Raw genomic sequence first — 18,020 nt, 5'->3', positions numbered from 1 at the left:
TTTATCACCTGTCAGCTAATTGAATTGAGAATATTTGCCGCTTGTCAAAGTATAGAATTTAGTTTAAAAAAAGAAGTTAAATGTTGGATTGACCAGTTGTGATGGTTAATGTTTTCAAGAAGTTGATCAGAAGTTGCTAAGGCATTAGTATAAGCATGCTGGCTTCTCATTTTAGATTTTTCCTGTGTATTTACACTTTTTCCAGGTGGCACTGTGTTTTGTGTTCTGATCTTATGCTTGCCTAATAATAATAAAGGGCTAAATACCGTAGCCATCAGCTACCATGTCAGTACGTAACGTCTTTGTATTATAGCATCTTCCTGTGTCAGGCTGTTTGGGTATAGGTTGTCTGAACTTTTTACTTCTGTATTCTATAAATATGTTTACCAGAGCAATCAGTCATCTGTTAGCCTCTTTTTTGAGGCCAACAGCCACCCTTTCTAATGGTGAAATGATATGTGCATCAGCCCACAGAGCAAGAAACTGTAAGTGTGTGTTTGGATGTACAATAAACATGTACAATAAATGAACTTCCTGGACTAGGAGGCTGAAACTTTCCCGCTGTAACCTTCAACATTACAGGCATGTTGGGTTTACTACTTTTTTTTAAGTTGAAGTTTAAACACAGGCTTTGATGTTTAAGATGATTTTAAATCTGTTGGACTTTTGGACTTTATTTGTTAATTATTGAGGTATTTTAGATTCTTTTATGGCTTCAGTATTTCCTTGCCTCTTCACAGGACCCCAGCTGAATGCACAACTAGAAGGTTGGCTTTCTCAAGTACAGTCCACAAAAAGACCTGCTAGAGCCATTATTGCACCGTAAGTTTGAAATCTGTTTTTAGTATATATAATACTTGGTGGTTTAAATGCTTCTTTGAGTGATTTGGAAAACTGTTGAAAGCTAGCATTTGGGTGAAGGGTATGTCGTGTGATTTCTAAATAAGTATTTTGGATATGACATAAAATGGAAGAAATCTCTGCGCTTTTTGGTATATATGATTAATTTCCTTTTGCTGATGGACTGGAGACTTAACATTCACTTGTGATCCAGTAAGACATGTAAGAGGTGTATTAGTGGAGTGGTAGCCTGAAGTGACAGCTTTTTCAATGCACTTCCAGTATAGAACAGCTACATCTATTAAGAAAACCAAACCAAACAACAAAAAAACAACCACCAAAAAAACTTAAAAAAAAGAAGCTACACAAAAAACCAAAACACACAAAAAAAATTCCACCATCCCCCCCCCCAATCAAAACTTAGAAATGCTTAAAAGTGATGAAACTGTTCAGTTACTCAAATTGGTTTACTTTTTTTATTTTAGTTTGGTTTTGTTAAGGTTTTTTTTTTTTTGTCCACAGCAGAAATAAGGATAATCTAAACTATTAATGTAGAATTCAGTTTCCTGAGGATAGTTGAGACCTATAATAAGAAAAGTATGTTGGCCATTCCAATTTATTATGAGTTGGAAGGAAACACTAGAAAAAGCACCTTAAATAGGATGTTTTTCCTGTGCTAACAGAGCATTGACATAATGTTTGAAGTATTCCATAACAGTATTGAATGTACAGAAGAGATTGTCCTAAATATGCCTTAGTCTTTCTCTCAGGAGTGTAGGAAAGAGGCCTTTCAGCTGCAGGTCGGGTCACCTGGGTTGTCTTTCCAGAATCACTGGGGACCTTCCCGTGGTCTCACCGAACTGTTTCATTAACTGTGCCTTTGTTTTCCCACCTGTAAAGTGGGATATGGCTAATAATATTTTTGTGGAAGACTGAGGAAGCCTGTAGCAGAGGGCATCTTTTAGAAGGCTCATTTGACATTGTCAATAAAACGCACCTTGCCAGCTCACTAGGTCTCCGTCTCCTGTTTATTCCCTTAGCGTGTATGTTAGTACCTTTCTGAGCTTTTTAAAATGAGTGAGGTAAACGGTAATGAAGTAAAACCCCAGGGTAATTTTGAGGATAACTTGTTCCAGGTGTCGCTCTGTGGATGAACATATGTGTAGGCGAGCATACATACGTATAAATAAATATAAAATCCTCCAGTGCTGTTAATGGGGGACTTGTATCTTCAAACACACTCTGTGTCCCTGGACTTGCAGCACGTATTGTTTGCGGTATCTTTGCATAGAAAGATCACCTGGAAAGATGTAGTTGGGGGTGTTGCACATACTTCACTCAAAATAAAAGGTAACTATTGACTTAGGGTCGCAGGCGCTCCAGGTGAGCCCTGGAGGCCCAAGCACTGTGCCGTGTGGCCATGGTCTTCTGCTGTGGACGTGGTGCCGAGTGAGCGTGAGCTGCCCTCCACCAGCTGGCTGGGACTCTGGAGAGTGAATGTTCTCTGGAAGTAATGCTTTTAGCAGTGTAAACTGAATCTTCACCTGTTTTTAACAGCCTTGAAGGGAATGGCTTTTTAGGTTTGGATGTAATACTTGAAACAAGTAGTCAGGATAGTTATGAATGTTTTTGGAGTGCACGCAGGAACACGGGTCGAGAAGGGCTCCAGGCCAGAGTGGTGGGAAGTGATAAAGCATGTTTTGTGTTCTTAGTGAGAGCAGCTACCGTGCTGCGTTCCACTTCTCTCCTTGTGCCCATTAATTATTTTGCTGAGGTGGTATTCTTCAATGACAGAGCGTTTTTATTCTCTGTATATCTGCTGTAATGTAGTTGTGTCTCTGCCAGACCCCTCTACCGTCACCCTGCTCAGTTACAGAGCATGGTTAGCAGAGCTTTCTGCAGCAGCTTGCTACTCCCTTGTCCTCTGGCTGCACTCTTGATACTGCGCAGTTGTGTTAGCCTGCCTACTGGTTACCTTTTATAAATAAGGAAAGGTGCTTTGATCTGGGGGCTGGCTTACTAACTTTGAAGTAAATGGTCAGTGATAGTTCTTTTAACAAATAGTCTCTTGTACACGCAGTACTGCAACAGTGCTCTCCAGCTCTTTCAGGAGTTGATTTTTGGACCGCTTTTAATATTTCTAGCTCATTGGGGATAAGTAATAGTTGGTATCTTAACATTTATTAAGAACATCAATGATGCTAAGCAATATTTTAACATGTTAACGTTTTGTACACTCTGATTTGTAGCCATGCAGGATATACCTATTGTGGATCTTGTGCAGCCCATGCTTACAAACAAGTGGATCCTAATATTACGTAAGTATTGAAGTTTTTCTTTACAAAGCATAAGTCAATGCCATTAGAGCTCTCTGAGGAGTTGAATGTTCTTTTTACATTGTACAATGTACAAGGTACATTGAGTACCTTGAAGTACTCAAATTTTAATTTTGTACTTTCTTTAGTCTTCTATGCATACCTTCTGTTTTAACACTATAAATGTTCAAATTGTATGTTACAAAAAGAAAAAAATAATGTAGTATTGTTGAACTTGAGAATGTAAAGCAGTAGTTTTCACAAAATACTGAGAATTGTTGGTAACTAATGTTTTAGAAGGGAGGGGTTAAAGGTGTTCTTTTTGCAGGAAATAACATTTAATGTACTTTATTGCTTGATGTTCCAATGCTTTTATAAAGGCCCAAGCTGGGTTGTTTGGTTTTTTAACTGGTGGCAGGGTGTCTTTGGTTTTTTGTTTTGTTTGGGTTTTTAAGTGTATTAAAATATTTGATCATGATTCTGCATTGGTTTTTCAGTGCAGGATTATGGGCTGAATACTACCAGGATTCTCTTCTGCTGTGGAGAAAGTGACCAGTGTGTGTATATAATATTTGAAGTCAGTGAAAGTTACTTGTCATAATAATTTTAAGTAGACTTGTGTTTTTAACAGCTCAACAGTTAAAAAAAAAATTAAAAATTGAAAAAAAACCCCCAACATGCTACTGAAGTCTGTGCTTGCCTCTGAAAATACGAATCCAGTTATTCTAGGTTAAAGGAATGTAATTCTTATGTGTTCTGCTGACTGCAACACTTTTTTAAATGACAAAAATTCAAAACATCTCCAGTATTTACTCTAAGTATGTATTTTGCAATGTTAATAGAAAAACTGGCTATGTCTGTCAGTTGCTTATGAGATAGCGTGTTGTAATGCTCTCCAAAGACAATGGTTTTGATTCTTTCTAAACTATTGTAAACAAAGTGAAGACGGCTTATGGTGGGACAGATAACTAGGTTCTCTGAAATTTCTAGGAAAAGTTGTGTTCCCCAGGTTCAGTGTTGTGAAGTTATTGATAGAACTTTCTGGATCATTTGCTGTTTTACCGCATGGGATGTTTAGTCTTTCAGCTGAACTATTGCACGTTTGGATATTTTGTTTCTATGAACTTGGTAAAAAGTTTTAGTATAGCTTGCTATAGCACTCCACATACAAGGGAAGGAAAAAAAATCTTTACGTGTCTCCCACCTCTTTTGTCAGTGCCAGAAACAGGCTGATGTGATCCTGAATCTGAAAAGATTCATTTCCTATAGGGTTTAGGTTTTTTTAATTTACATCCTGTGGCAGGAGACCTTAATCATGATCTAATCAAGAGGCAGGAACTGAGGACTTGATGGAATAACATCACGATGATGTGTGAAAGCTTGCAGTGTCAGCTAAAGCTGCAAATGTGCAGGTCCAAGTCCCTGTTGTTGATGCAACAGCTGGATAAAACTGACATTTGAGAATGACTTAGATTTGGATGTGGTGAAATCTGGAGTAAGGCTAATCACGTAAGTAAAAAGCTCTGAACAGATGACAAACCCATGATCCTCGCTTGAGGGCACATATGTGTAGTTGTGGAGGGCGGTGTTAGTCCAAGGAGAAAGTCCAAAAATCTGTTCTAAGGGGCTATAACACATCGGTCAGCCTCCAGATGAGTCCAGTCAGACGGATTTCTAGCTGATGAGTGCCATCTGATATATAACCTGTTTACGAGCTTTAAGGCTAGGGGAAGCTTTATTGAGCTGATCTCATGATCATTTCTGCAATACTGAGCAAGGCTAGGCCATGAGTTGATCTGTGGTCTTACACCCTGAGGAGTTAAACTCTATTGGTAACCACCAGAAAGCATCACTTTGTACGTTCTTATTAAAGTTGTTACTCTGAACCAAGTCTCTGTACAATTGCAGCTGTCTAAATTGTGGGCTTTTGTGTTAATTGTTGTAGCCGAAAAATTTTCATTCTTGGGCCTTCCCATCACGTGCCCCTTTCCCGATGTGCACTTTCCAGTGTGGACATTTATAGAACACCTCTGTATGATCTCCGAATTGACCAAAAGAGTAAGTGATTGATAAAGCTTACATCTTGAAGATTGCCGAGGCTTGAATATTAACTGTGGTACTGCAGCGCTGAGGAATCTCTTGTTAGGCGCTTCGTTGCTTTTAAGAGGCATACAAGTATAAATCTGTTTTTACTGCAATGAAAGCTAATTTCTGAAAGATCCTGGTGGTTGCAGGCGTTGCTATATTATAATCTTAATGTCTCTCTTGCTCCTTCGAGTAAAGAATTCTCAGTCTTTGCTTATCTTTTCCATTATGAGTGTGTGCCTCTTGACAAGCGATCTTTAAAAGGGGTCTTAAAAGTAAAAGCTGTTACATTTGAATAATAGCCCACTATGCACCTGCTGCATTGTTCTGTGAAGTAGTCTGTCGGCAAAAAAATAAAGTGCTTCAGTTCGTTTGAGTTTATTTCTGTTAGAGGAATAATAGAGGAACAACGAGCTGCTTTTATTTGGATGCGTTGTTGTGCATCATGACTTTTTGTACCTACAGAACTTAAAAATTGTTAGTCCATGAAATACCAGTCTTTCAGACTAAGCTTGAACGTGTGATGAAGGTAAATTTGAAGTTTTGACTTTCATGTATTGTGAGGTATACTTAAATAATACAATATCTTTTTCAGAGGGGCTAATTAGCACAAATGTATTGCTGCATCGTTATGACTGTGATTAAGCAAGTTAGTTCAGGCTTTCTACCCAGTGCCTGCAGAAATCCCTGTAGGTAACAACTGTTTCAGTTGCAGTAGAACTCTCATTTATGGAGTGGAGGAAGAGGCACAGCCCTACATCAAATTCTTCCTCCAGTGGAGAGTTTTCAAAATGTAGAGATGACTGCACACCACCAAGCGCACTTGAGAGTAGAAAAATAACTTATATATCTGGATTACTTAACCAGTTTTCACTGTCTGTAGATTTCATGATTCAGTTAATAATAAATTGTACTTAATAGTAATGCATCCAGAAAATTTTTTTAAACCTGTGACAGTGTAGTTTGTGAAGATAAGAATTCAGTGACTGGGTAAATGCATGCATATTTTCAAATATGTTTTATTTGGGTTACTTACATTTTGTATCATAACTGAAAATCTTTCTCAATATACTAAAAAGGTCACTGTTTTAACACACTTATTTTAACAACTGAATCAATTGTGTTTGTGGCTTAATGGCTTGAACTTAATTTTCATCCTGAATTTATTTAAAAACAAGTGGTTTATGGTGACAGCCCTTGGAGGGAAGTAATTTGTTGTAGTGGGTTTGTTCTGATAAAGATGGACTGTAGCTTGCTTTACAGTGTTTAAAAAAAATAGTAGTAAAAATTAATCTTTAATTCATTTCAGTTTATGGAGAATTGTGGAAGACTGGAATGTTTGAGCGTATGTCCCTACAGACAGATGAAGATGAACACAGTATTGAAATGCATTTGCCTTATACTGCTAAAGCCATGGAAAGGTACTATGGCTAATTACCTCTACAAGAATGAGCATTATGTGCATTAAGTGTTTGAACTACATGTGAAGTGCAGTAGGAAGGAATAATACCCTTTATGGTATATAACACCCTATGGTATATAATACTCATGCTCCCCCACCCCCCAATAAAAATCTTGGGGAAGGGAGAATCAGAGACCAGGATTAGTTGCTGTAACAGAAACTGCGAGCAGAGCAAACGCTGGAATGATGAAATCGGAACACCTCTTACAAACAAGTTTATATGTTTATATTGACTGAATAGAGATAATATTAGACATGCTTTCGTGAATTCTTTTCAATAGCTGATTATTATTTTTTTTGCAAGGCATTTCTGAAAAGTTCAAATACTAATAGGTGTTTTCTGTGGGATTTGAAGCATGTTTGGAGTCTTAACACTGATTTTGAAATCAGGCTTCTGTTTACAGCTGCTATTTCAGATGAGTACGTTGAATAATTTTTTCTTTGAAGGTGGTAATTTTTGTCAATTTGTGGTAGGGTATTTTTCTCCCTCCTGTGTCTTTTTTGTAACTTTTCTTCCATAGTACTTGTAATTTTTCCTGGAGTACCAGTATACATCTGGGTGCTATCTCGAGCATTTTCATAGATGTTGGAAAATTAGCCAACATTTGTGCAGCCATCTATACAGAGAGAAGAGAATTTGTACTTTATTGCTGGTTTCATTGTGTCTTTTCTGTTTGGTTTTTTTGTTTGCCTGGTGTTTTCACTTTGCAGCAAAGATAAATACTGTTTGGGGGGATTTTGTTTTCTGAAATTCAAGTAGTTTCAGGTTCTAAAACAACTTCCTAGTATGACCTTACCAAATTAACTAAATCTTCAATTCAGTAGTGCCCTTGTAAAACATTCTGCAATTTCAGTTAGCAAGCCCTGAAAAAACTTCAGTTGTTACTTGAATTACAACCTCTTTTCTTTTGCTTATAAGCCATAAGGATGAGTTTACTATTATTCCTGTGTTGGTCGGAGCACTGAGTGAGTCAAAAGAGCAGGAATTTGGAAAACTCTTCAGTAAATACCTGGCTGACCCTAGTAACCTCTTTGTGGTTTCTTCTGACTTTTGCCATTGGGGTAAGTTTCACATCTCTTCATTATAACAGTATGATGAATATTTTGTAGCGATTTTCAAATACTGCATTTTATTAAACATTGAACGTTTTAACTTCCTGTAAATGTATCTTTGAAACTTAAATGCCTTTGTAAAGCTAAAAAAGGATTTTTTTAAAAAATCTGGAACAATAGATGAAAAATACTAATGTGGTAATGTGTTTTCAGTGTAGTGGAGGAAATAAATGGTACAGGTGTTTGGGTTTATATGCATCTCTTTACTGTTGCAGTGAAGTAAGTGTCTGAAGTTTCTTGCTCTTTTTACTCTTCTTTTAAGCACCTCAAAGCAATTTGCAAAACTAATTAGCTAAAAATTCACTGGACATGGCAATATCCCTCTGATGGAAATAAGTTTTGTACGTTTTGCTGCTGGGTAAGATAGCAGATGGAATATTTATGCCAATTCACCAGAGCTATCCCAGTTCATCTTGGTGGCAGAGCTATAAAGACTCCAGAAGCCTTGACTTCTGTCCTGCTTTAACACTGTATTTTTCTTCTAAGTGTGATAATAGCTGGAAAAGGGACTGCTTCAGAAAGATACGTTTTATGTTACACAACAGACCTTCTTCCCTTTTTTCATTGTCATCTTTGGTCAACTTACGTAATTAAGTGCATATTTTACTTGTCTTTGAATTGTGGAATAGGTGGAGGTATGTAAGAATGACCTGGGTTCTGTTGTGGCTAACGAACCATCTAGAACTGTTCACTGAATTACCATGAACTTTTTCTTTTAACCGTCATTTACTGTGGGTATTGTTGTGCAAGCAGAAGTAGCCTGACTCCAGGGTTGACTTTGTCAAGAGGGATAGCGAAACGAAATGTTGCTTTACTTTTTTAACTTTTAGAATTGGATTCCAAGGCAATAACAGGCAATTAATAAGCAATACTGCAGCGTCAGTTCTACATAGTAGGATTTTCTTTAGGAATATAGCTGCCTATCATGTATTTTTTGCATCGCTTCTGGGCTGCTACTTTGATGATTGCCCTAGAATTTCCTCAGTGGAGCTAAAAAGTATAAAATAAATGAAGATTACGACTTTAAAATATTATAATTTCAATAATGTAGTAAGTACTAGGGAGTGTTTTAGCTACGATTTTTCCCTTTTTTATTTTATACATGATTTTTGTTTCAAGGTCAGAGGTTCCGTTACAGTTACTATGATGAATCCCAAGGAGAAATTTATAGATCCATTGAGCACCTAGATAAAATGGTAAGTTTTCAGATTTGGTGGAACTAACTAACAAATTTCTCCTGTACATTACATTTCTTTGAACACTTAGCAATCTCTCTAACAAAATATTATAGATTAGCTATTTTATTGAATGTATACTTTCCTTTGTTTACCACGATAAGAACGTAGCTGTTGTTTTTAGCTAGTATCTTCCATTTTACTGACTGCGCACCATATATTGCGGGTATAATCTAGTAAGCGTAATTTATGAGAGTAAATGCATGTTCACCTACCTGAAATGCCCTAGTGTAATGTAATTCCTGTCCACATACCCTCTTGTGTTTTTGAGAAGCTGCAAGAGTTATGAGTTGAGTACTGGGGTAGTTCAGGCTTGATAGCTGTGATACCTGCATATCAAAAGACCATTGTGATTATGCTAATGGTTTCAGCAACAATCTTTTTGAGGAGGAAAGGCTGTAGGGAACTGTGCTGGCCCGGAAGGCGAAAGTCATAGTTTCCTTGGGAATAGGCTTCCCCCCACCCCTTGCTCTGTAGCAGGTGATGGGGAAAGGCAGTAGACCATACCTCATTCTGGGTTTGGCAGACGGCTGAAAGGAGAGCTAAATACATAAAGATCGTGATGCCAATTATGTTGCATTTTCTTTGCAGTCACAGGAGCCAAGGGTTTATTTTTAAATGAGAAAAACCCTGCATTAACGTTCGAGACTATACTTAAGGCACAGAATAGAAGTAACTGTTCTGGAAATACGTAACCTTAAGATTTGTTTTAAAACTGTTTGGATCATTTATGTAACTTCTGTAAAACCTGTTAGAAGAGAGAACTGTTGTTCAGGGCATGTTAATTTTTTTCCTTGTCTTGAAGGAATAAATCCTATCTGCTGGAGGGATATCTGGAGTTGTTTGCTTTGCGTATCCATATTAACCTCTTTGTTTTTCCACTATTCATCGCTGGAATGGAAACAGTAAATAATTTGCCTTCATTCTATTTATCCCATTTTTATTAATTCTTGTTGTCAGTTGAGAGGTTTCTCTATAAAGACAAGTGTTTCTGCAGGTCAGAGTGTTTTTGCAGGAGAGCAGATTAAGGTGCACTAGCAAACATTAGTTTCCCCCTGTTAATTTCTGTGGTGAAAGCTTGTAGAAAGACTGGACTTTGGCATTTAATTACTTTTAGCTGAATACATTGCTGCACCAAGTCTTTCTTTTGATAGTTATTCAGCCAAAAGGATATGACATTTGCTGTAGCATTGAAAACGTCTGCTGTGCAATGACTGTGAAAATACTGGGTTTCAGTCTTAACTGGAAAACTAAACATGCCGCATAGTGGTATACTGCAGTTATTTTTTGTCTGTTTATAATGGTTCTATATGTGAACACATGACTCTGTGTTCAAACTCTGTACAGAGGAGGCTTTGCTTTCGGTGAATTTCAGAAATTTCTTTTTAGCAGTATTGTGGGTACACTTGGGATGCTATCTACAATGCCACGAAGATCTCCCTGTCATGTTTCTCCAGCTTTTGGAAGGAGTTTATTCAATTTTGTATGCCCCATTCAGTTACTTCATGTTTCCTTAGATAAGCATTGAATTTTTTTCATTTGGCATGCTTAAGGAACTTGTATTGTAACCACTAGGCCTCTCCACAGAGAAAACAGCATTAAGATAGAGACAAAACCATACTAAAACCATCAGAGATTTTAACCTCTGCTATTACTGGCTAATAATTTTATTGGACCTATCTAGGAAAGCAGTCGGCTGACTACTTGGTAAGCAGGAAGGTATTCTGGGTTAAGATGAAATTACTTTTCCTTAGAAATGCCCTTGTGGGAGGACAATAATCTCTTCCTTATTTAGAATGGACCTTAAGTACAAGTGCGTGATGACTTTCCTGGCTGGTGCCTAAACCACGCTGAAGGCTTTGGGCATTGAAATTTTACGAACTTGGTAACCACTGTAAGAAATTTTATTTGCTGTGATTTTAAGTTAGAGCCCCTAGACTCCAGCATTAAAAAAAATAATACAGAGTAGTAAGTCTTTCTGGGCAGACATGGGCTTCTCCATGGCAACCCATGATGTGACCGCTGTTACCTTGGGGGTACCACAGCGCACCTTCTGAGGTGATGGAGAAAGGAGTAAACAGCCCCATGCTTCACGGGGGTACCTTGGGGAAGAACCCTCAAATGAAGAGTTGTAATTAAGCAACTGACATGCAATAATTTGTTTGTATATCATAACCTGATGCCTATTATCTTTGTAAATAGAAGTGGGGGAGTATGCTTTAAGACGTTGTTGAGGAGCAATTATTTTTTGATTATGGCTAGCCAGAAAATGCACACTGCTCGCTTCAGTCTTCACTGCCAGATTGCTCATTTTATATCTATTTATGAAAACTTAGGCCTCACTGGAGTCCACAAGCGGATTCTGTTACCCTGAAGGCTGACAGGGGAGGCTAACGCAGGTGCTGAGCAGAGCGGTGCAGGAGCAGCCTGCGGCCGTTGTGCCGGAGCTGTGCACAGCACGGGTGGCTTCTGAGCTGCTGGGTTCTGGTGGCTTCTGCGGTGCCACTGCAGTGTGCCAGCACCTTCCACAGTGCTGCAGCCTGGGAAGGCTTCTTAGCTTGGGTGTAATGCAAGACTGACACTCTGCCTGGGTGCCCAGCTCTCTGCTCTGCTGTGCCCAACCAGTAATTTTCCTGTTGTGTTTTTTTTTATCTTCTAGTCTGAGTGTCTCACACATGCAAGATGGTTGAACTGGCTAGTGCTAAGACCAAGTTTGTTTCATCTTCCCTTAAGTATGCTACTAGTTATTTTTTTTTTTGCTAAGACCAAGTTTGTTTCATCTTCCCTTAAGTATGCTACTAGTTATTTTTTTTTTAAGCGTGAAGAAGCAGCTGAAGTAACTGATTGCAAACTTAAACTTGACCAGCCGAAGGATTATTGGAGTATAGTATAAAATAAGCCTGTGGATTGTGGTTTGGGTGTTTGGTTTTTGTTTTGGTTGGGGTTTTTTTGTAAGCTTGTAGATACTTGATCCTATAGGATATGATATTTAAGAATGTAACTGCTTTTAATCATATTGAGTGCACTGTGCTAGGATATCGTAGATGCCATTTACAGTGTCTGGTTAACTGAGATATGCAATTTCTGTGTGGTGCCATAATAACCATGTGATAAACTGCAGAACTGTGTGATGTTTGCATTTTTATCATGTGGGTTTTGTCATGTATTTTAACCCTGTTCTAAACCATGCCTGGCTGAGTTATTTTGAATACTGAAAATTATTAGCCTAACACTTCTGCTTTTTAGAAAAATAAAACACAACCTGACAAAAATGTTTCCTTTGTTCCTCAATGCCATTTTAGACTGAGAAACAAGCTTGGTAGTCTTTGCTCCTCTGCCACAACGATTTTTAAATCCCAAAGATTGAAAAGTTCAGTACAGCTGAATGCTTATAGGATATGTGTTAATACCCATTTCCTATGGATTTTCTCCAATCTGTGATGTATGGAGCTCTGTTAGCATTTGCTGGGATGAACTGCATAGCTCTAAATATTTTGCAGTGCTGAACTGTGCATTGAAATAAGCTTACTAGGCATTCTGATAAATCCACGTCCATTCATCTGAGACAAATGCTCAAATGCCTCTGCCCAGTATGTTCCAGTGACTTATAGCTACGGGTCTTTCAACTGAGCAGCCATTTTCATTTTTTAAAGTCATGAAAGGGTTTACAAATGGATAAAATACATTCTCACAAGCTGTTCAGTATCTGAGTAAGTTCCTTATGCATGTTTAGTTTCACTTGAGTATATAGTTAAGTTTGGTTCTGCTCTCTTTAGCTGTGTATTAACATGTACAATGTACAAGTAAATGGATGGTTCAGAGATGTGCCGCTTAAACTTTAGAAATGCAATGGTATCTGTGCAATCACTGCTAGTTAGAGAATAGCTACCTTTATTTTTTGGCACTCATTTAGGTTCTGTAGATCTGGAGTGAATAACAGCTGTAACTACCAGCCAGGGGTCCAACCATCGTCTCAGTGACCCTGGAAAAACTAAGCTCTTGCCAGCAATTGGTCAGCATAGTTTGGTTTTATTTTTCCATAAAATTTATCTCTTTCTGAATTCATTTTATGTCTGTTTTTATTTAAAAGTACACAGAGGTGGTGGTTATGGTTGTCATTTTATAATCCTCCCTGTCTCTCCTGGGAACAGCTCCTCGTTGTAAGCTGTGATCCAGGCTGAATAATTAGCGTATCTCCCAGATCAGCCAACACCCTGGCAGAGTACTTAAGAGGTTTCATTCTTGAGGTGGAGACTACAGACAGACTGGCTGCTTCCTGCATCGTGATTTCTCCTTTATCACCCACCCTTTCCCAAAAGCATGGGAAGGGCTGGGACAATTGCAGAAACCTCAGGAGAAACTCTCTCCCTTTCTGCTATCAGCCTCCCATTGTTGCCATGCGAAGTCTATGGTTATTTCCAGTCTTTAAAGAAAGCCTTTTGTTTCATCAGCTACATATAAGAAGCACAGCTATGTGTCTTACTGAATTACTGTCTGGAGCTCGTTTACCTGGTGAAGGGTATTAATCATTTTCAGAGGAAGGAAACCTACAGGAGGAGGATATGGAGTCCAATACAGGCAAAATGGCAAAACCCATGATAAACCCCAGACAGTAATTGATTTAGACTTGCTTTAAAGTACTCTGATTGTATTAGATCTGCTCCGTGGGGTGGGGTAAGAGTAGGCTGTATCTGGAGTTGTAGGGTTCTTTTTGCTTTTAAGAACGCAAATGTTTGTATACGTGGAAGGTTTTGTTTTCCATACATGTGGTGGTTTTCGTAGTGTGACTCCATGGGATCATGGGTCTCGCTGTAGATGGAGAAAGGATGTATATATGTGACTGCCTCGTGTGAAGTGGAAGCGTCACCTCCTGGCTCTGTACGTCGTTCCTGTCGTGCACCGACTTTCTAGTGCTTTAGGGATGTTCTGTTTATGCTCCGAGCAGATGGCCAGTTGTTGTGGTTTAACCAGGACACTAGTCTGTGCCCAGGTCAACTGCCTTGCATGCCTGATGTGTCAGGGATACATTACACTCGCTGCGTGCTTGAATTGCATGTGTATATCGATGATTTGTCAAGCCGTTCTGGACATGCAGGCAAATGCTCAGCCCTGAGTTCTGTTATCAGGGAGAGGAGATGGAGGCAAGATTTCGTCCTGCTTTGCCCTTTTAGTAAATTTGTCTGGTTATTGCTGTACAAAATTCTGTGGAAGTAGGGCACCCTTGGAGGTGGGGATCAGCTAGTCTACGGGAGGAGCTTCTTTAAGATGAGCTTCTCCGGTATCTGCAAAGACAGCTTCACAGATCTGTGGATCACTGACAGCTTTGGAAGAGCTCCTGCACTTTTAGTTTGGCAAGGGACGGCAGCAAGGTGACTACAAGCTAGAGCTCACGTGCCGAGATTCCCTTGATACCCTTGATACAAAGTAGAGGTTTTTTACTCCTGCAGTATTGTGTTGTCATAAATAGGTGATGTATAAGTACCTGCTTATGAATGTGAGAAGTAATCATTGCTATCGATTCTTTTTCAGGGTATGAGCATTATAGAGCAGCTAGATCCTGTATCTTTTAGCAATTACTTGAAGAAATACCATAATACAATATGTGGAAGACATCCTATTGGCGTATTATTAAATGTAAGTAACTTCGGATTCGTGGAAAATTTTAGCAAAATGCTGAGATTTGTTTTAAACGCTGTATTGCTGGAGTATTCCTTAGTTCTGAAATGGCAAGTCTTGAATTAATTTATTTTTCCAAGTGTTCTCAGTTTGGTCTCCAATTTCCATGTCCTGCATATAGACAAATGTAAGCTCTTACAGGGGCTGAGCATTTTCAGTTCCCCAAGGGAGATGAGGTACCATGTTCCTTTTGAATGTCAGTGAAATAGAATCACTCACTTTCTCTTGGCCCTAAATAAACAAAGAAATAAACCCATCTCCCTGAAGAAGTGTGTACTTAGTCTTTTGAGTCAGTACTTACAAACACGCCTATATTTTTTCTGTATTGCTGTTAGCTAGCTATTGAGTGCCATGTGATGTCTGGCAGCGCTTTTGAGTTTTGCAAATATGATGAGAGATTGCCTCTGTAAGTATTAGTGCAGTGCACCGTTAACTCATAAATTAATGGCAATTAGCGCTCAGATTAACGGGTACTTTCTAGTTACTGTATTCTGCTTTGGCGATGCAGTGCAGACATAAACCTGGCTTAACTTAGTTGTTTAAATTGGGTCGCAGCTGCTTTACAGCACTACTGGAGTGCTGCAGATCTGTCATACTGCTTGAGCGAATCTCATTGCATTTTCACTGTAATTCAAAACTGAAGCAGGAAGCGTGCTAACCTTTTTAAAAGGGAAAACTTCAGTCACTGGAAATGTAGTCTGTATGGAGAACAGATAGGGGAACCTTTGAAAGTAGAGTCTATAATATAAAGTTTGTATGAGCAGTGTCAATATGGGGGATGCATGCAGCAAAATTCATGTGACAAATCTGCAAAAATATCCAACTCTTAACCCCAGATAACGATTATTCTTGTGAATCCGAGCTGAATTCTGCTTAGTCACTTTTGCCAGTTGTCACACTTTAAATAATCGTGGTACGTTCTTTTTCGTTAATGGAAGAAATACAAACTAAAAAGTGTTAATAGGGTTGGCTTTTTTCCTTTTACATCTGTGTGTCTGCATGAATCCCCTCTGGAACCGAAAGCATTGTTTGTAAAGGATCTGTTTCGAAAGGTTACTGAGTATTGCTTTGTAGAACTGCATGAATGTACATAGTGCAGTGGGGGGAGCGTCAGTGAATGAAACGGCACAGAAATGGGTTAGGTCCACACATCACTCGGAGGTGCTTATATTATTGTGAGACATGGTGCAAGGACACCCGGGGAGAGGGCAGAGGAGTGAGATGTAGAAAATGTCATAATTTCATTGATACCTTTTTTAAACAGCTTTTTTTTTTTTTTTTTTTTTTTTTCTCCCTTCTCTCTCTTCAGGCTATCAATGAGCTCCAGAAGAATGGAATGAATATGAGCTTTTCATTTTTGAATTATGCTCAGTCAAGCCAGTGTCGAAACTGGCAAGACAGCTCAGTGAGTTACGCAGCTGGAGCACTTATGGTCCACTGAACCGCTGAACGCTCAGGGATGGCACCTGCACACACGCTGTATACGGGGTCCCAGCCTAGCCCTTACAAAGATACAGTCCCTGGTCTTTGGGTATACTGAAACCTCAAACTAATAGAACTCTCTTCTTTTCTAGTAGGTGTAGTCCTTCCTTAGTTTCAACTCATTTAAAAAAAAAAAATGCTTTCTTGTTTAGGACAATGGAAGGAAGGCTGGTATCAAAACATTTTGTGATTATTTTTTTTTTAAAAAAAAAAAAAGATAATGGCTATGAAGGCATGGTGGCAGACAGTCCTTACAAATACAACATGTAAAGCATTTACCATATCCTAAATTTGCACTCTTTGCAGACCTGTGCACATGTACTCAGCTTTCAGAATAGTTTTGCAAGTTGTAAACGGAAAAAGGGGTGGAAGCTTTTTAATAAAAGAAAAAAAAAAGGAAAACAACGCATTTATAAATGATCCTGTATTAGAATATAATAAAAGTCCAGTATAGTCAGTTACTACCCGTGATGTACAACAGATATCTTCTATTTTAGTTGCTAATAAAGGGCTACACAAACCAAAATAGTCTGATTTAAACTTATTGCTTTGTGTTCTGTATGTGGCTGCTTGTCATTAACATCCTTTTATCCTCAGTTCTTATGCTTAAGAATTCAGCCATTCTGTAAAATACTTCAGAATGTATTTTATACTCAACATCTGTTATGAGTACTTAATTTACAGATTTTTTTTTAATCTTAAACCTGCACTATGAGTTCAGCTGTGCAAAAGAATTTTAAAAACCTTTTGTATATTCTAATTCTTTTTATTTTACAATTCTCTATATAGTAGTATCTTTTAGTATGTGGTACAAATTTGTATCAGAAATACACTTTTAATGATTTTTATGCTCAATTGTATTATTGAAGTGAAATAGATGCAGTATTTTTGTTTGAAATGAGTTAAAATTGAAAACAAGCCGTAGCTTGAAAATTATAATTCTGAGAGTATCTATCAAGCATTCATAGGCCACAGAAGCCATACAGTGCTAAGCGCAAGCAATTATTCCTCAAAGGTTTAATTGGGAGGGGAAGGTAAGGCATTTTTTGTTTTTATTTTTTATTCTTGACTGTGGGTAAAATTGTTTCATGTTCTTTAAGCATCATCACATCTTAAGAGTTCTTGAATCTTCTTTAGCCAAAATAATGGTGTAATTATTTGAGTTATCATTCCTGGAGACTTCCTTTTGTTCTAATAAGAAACGCAAAGTAGGATGGCAGTACTGGCTCATTATCTAAATGGAGATTTCATTCCCTGGTATTTCACCTGCTGTCAAGCAACCTCCTGGTACATTCAGCTTTTGAGAGTGGCAGAGGGGAATTTCTGAATTCAATTTAGATTATCTTTGAAAGTTGTGGGGACTGCTGTGTGCGAAGTCTTCACCTGGAAGCATACCAGGGATCTTGTTTATTCCTATTAAAATGCCCTTTTGCAAGCAGGCAGTGCTTGCACCACTTCTGTTTTCCTTCTCGCAGTTGGCCACCGCTTTAACGATAGCAGGTGAATGCTCCATTTACAAAATGAACTACTTTGCAGAGGTTCCGAATCCATCCCAAATGCCAAACTCCTTTGCATGTCTGTTCTTTTAGTTGCCTTATTGCTCTGCCTTGTTCTTGAAAAGTCCCAGCAGCAGACAGGGAAAACAACTTCCACGTTACTTTTGACAGACCAGCAGGCAGGCTGTGCAGGTAAATCGGAATTGGTAGCCAGTCTTTATAAATGCTTGTCTGACTGTGCCTTATTGCAAAAGTAGTTTGATCGTGAAAATTAGTTTGGTTTTTTTAATCTTTGGTGAATACAGGTTTAATTAGG

The 18,020-nt window shown here is 38.4% G+C and overlaps 1 protein-coding gene across 1 annotated transcript in view; it reads left to right on the top strand.

The window, feature by feature from the left end:
- MEMO1 (mediator of cell motility 1) overlaps positions 1–16,734 on the top strand; it is a 28,291-nt gene extending 11,557 nt beyond the window's left edge. Inside the window, exons 2-9 of the mRNA XM_055816469.1 lie at positions 741–822; positions 3,090–3,158; positions 5,101–5,213; positions 6,550–6,661; positions 7,622–7,764; positions 8,935–9,011; positions 14,580–14,684; positions 16,036–16,734. Of these exons, the coding sequence (XP_055672444.1) occupies positions 741–822; positions 3,090–3,158; positions 5,101–5,213; positions 6,550–6,661; positions 7,622–7,764; positions 8,935–9,011; positions 14,580–14,684; positions 16,036–16,167 (833 nt within the window). The 3' untranslated portion in view covers positions 16,168–16,734. The remainder of the gene's footprint in view (positions 1–740; positions 823–3,089; positions 3,159–5,100; positions 5,214–6,549; positions 6,662–7,621; positions 7,765–8,934; positions 9,012–14,579; positions 14,685–16,035) is intronic.
- The last annotated feature ends 1,286 nt before the right edge of the window (positions 16,735–18,020 follow it).

Source organism: Falco peregrinus, chromosome 11 (assembly GCF_023634155.1).
Source record: "Falco peregrinus isolate bFalPer1 chromosome 11, bFalPer1.pri, whole genome shotgun sequence".
Taxonomy (NCBI): Eukaryota; Metazoa; Chordata; class Aves; order Falconiformes; family Falconidae; genus Falco; species Falco peregrinus.
Note: the sequence above shows the minus strand (reverse complement) of the source record. Positions and strands in the feature narration are given on the sequence as shown.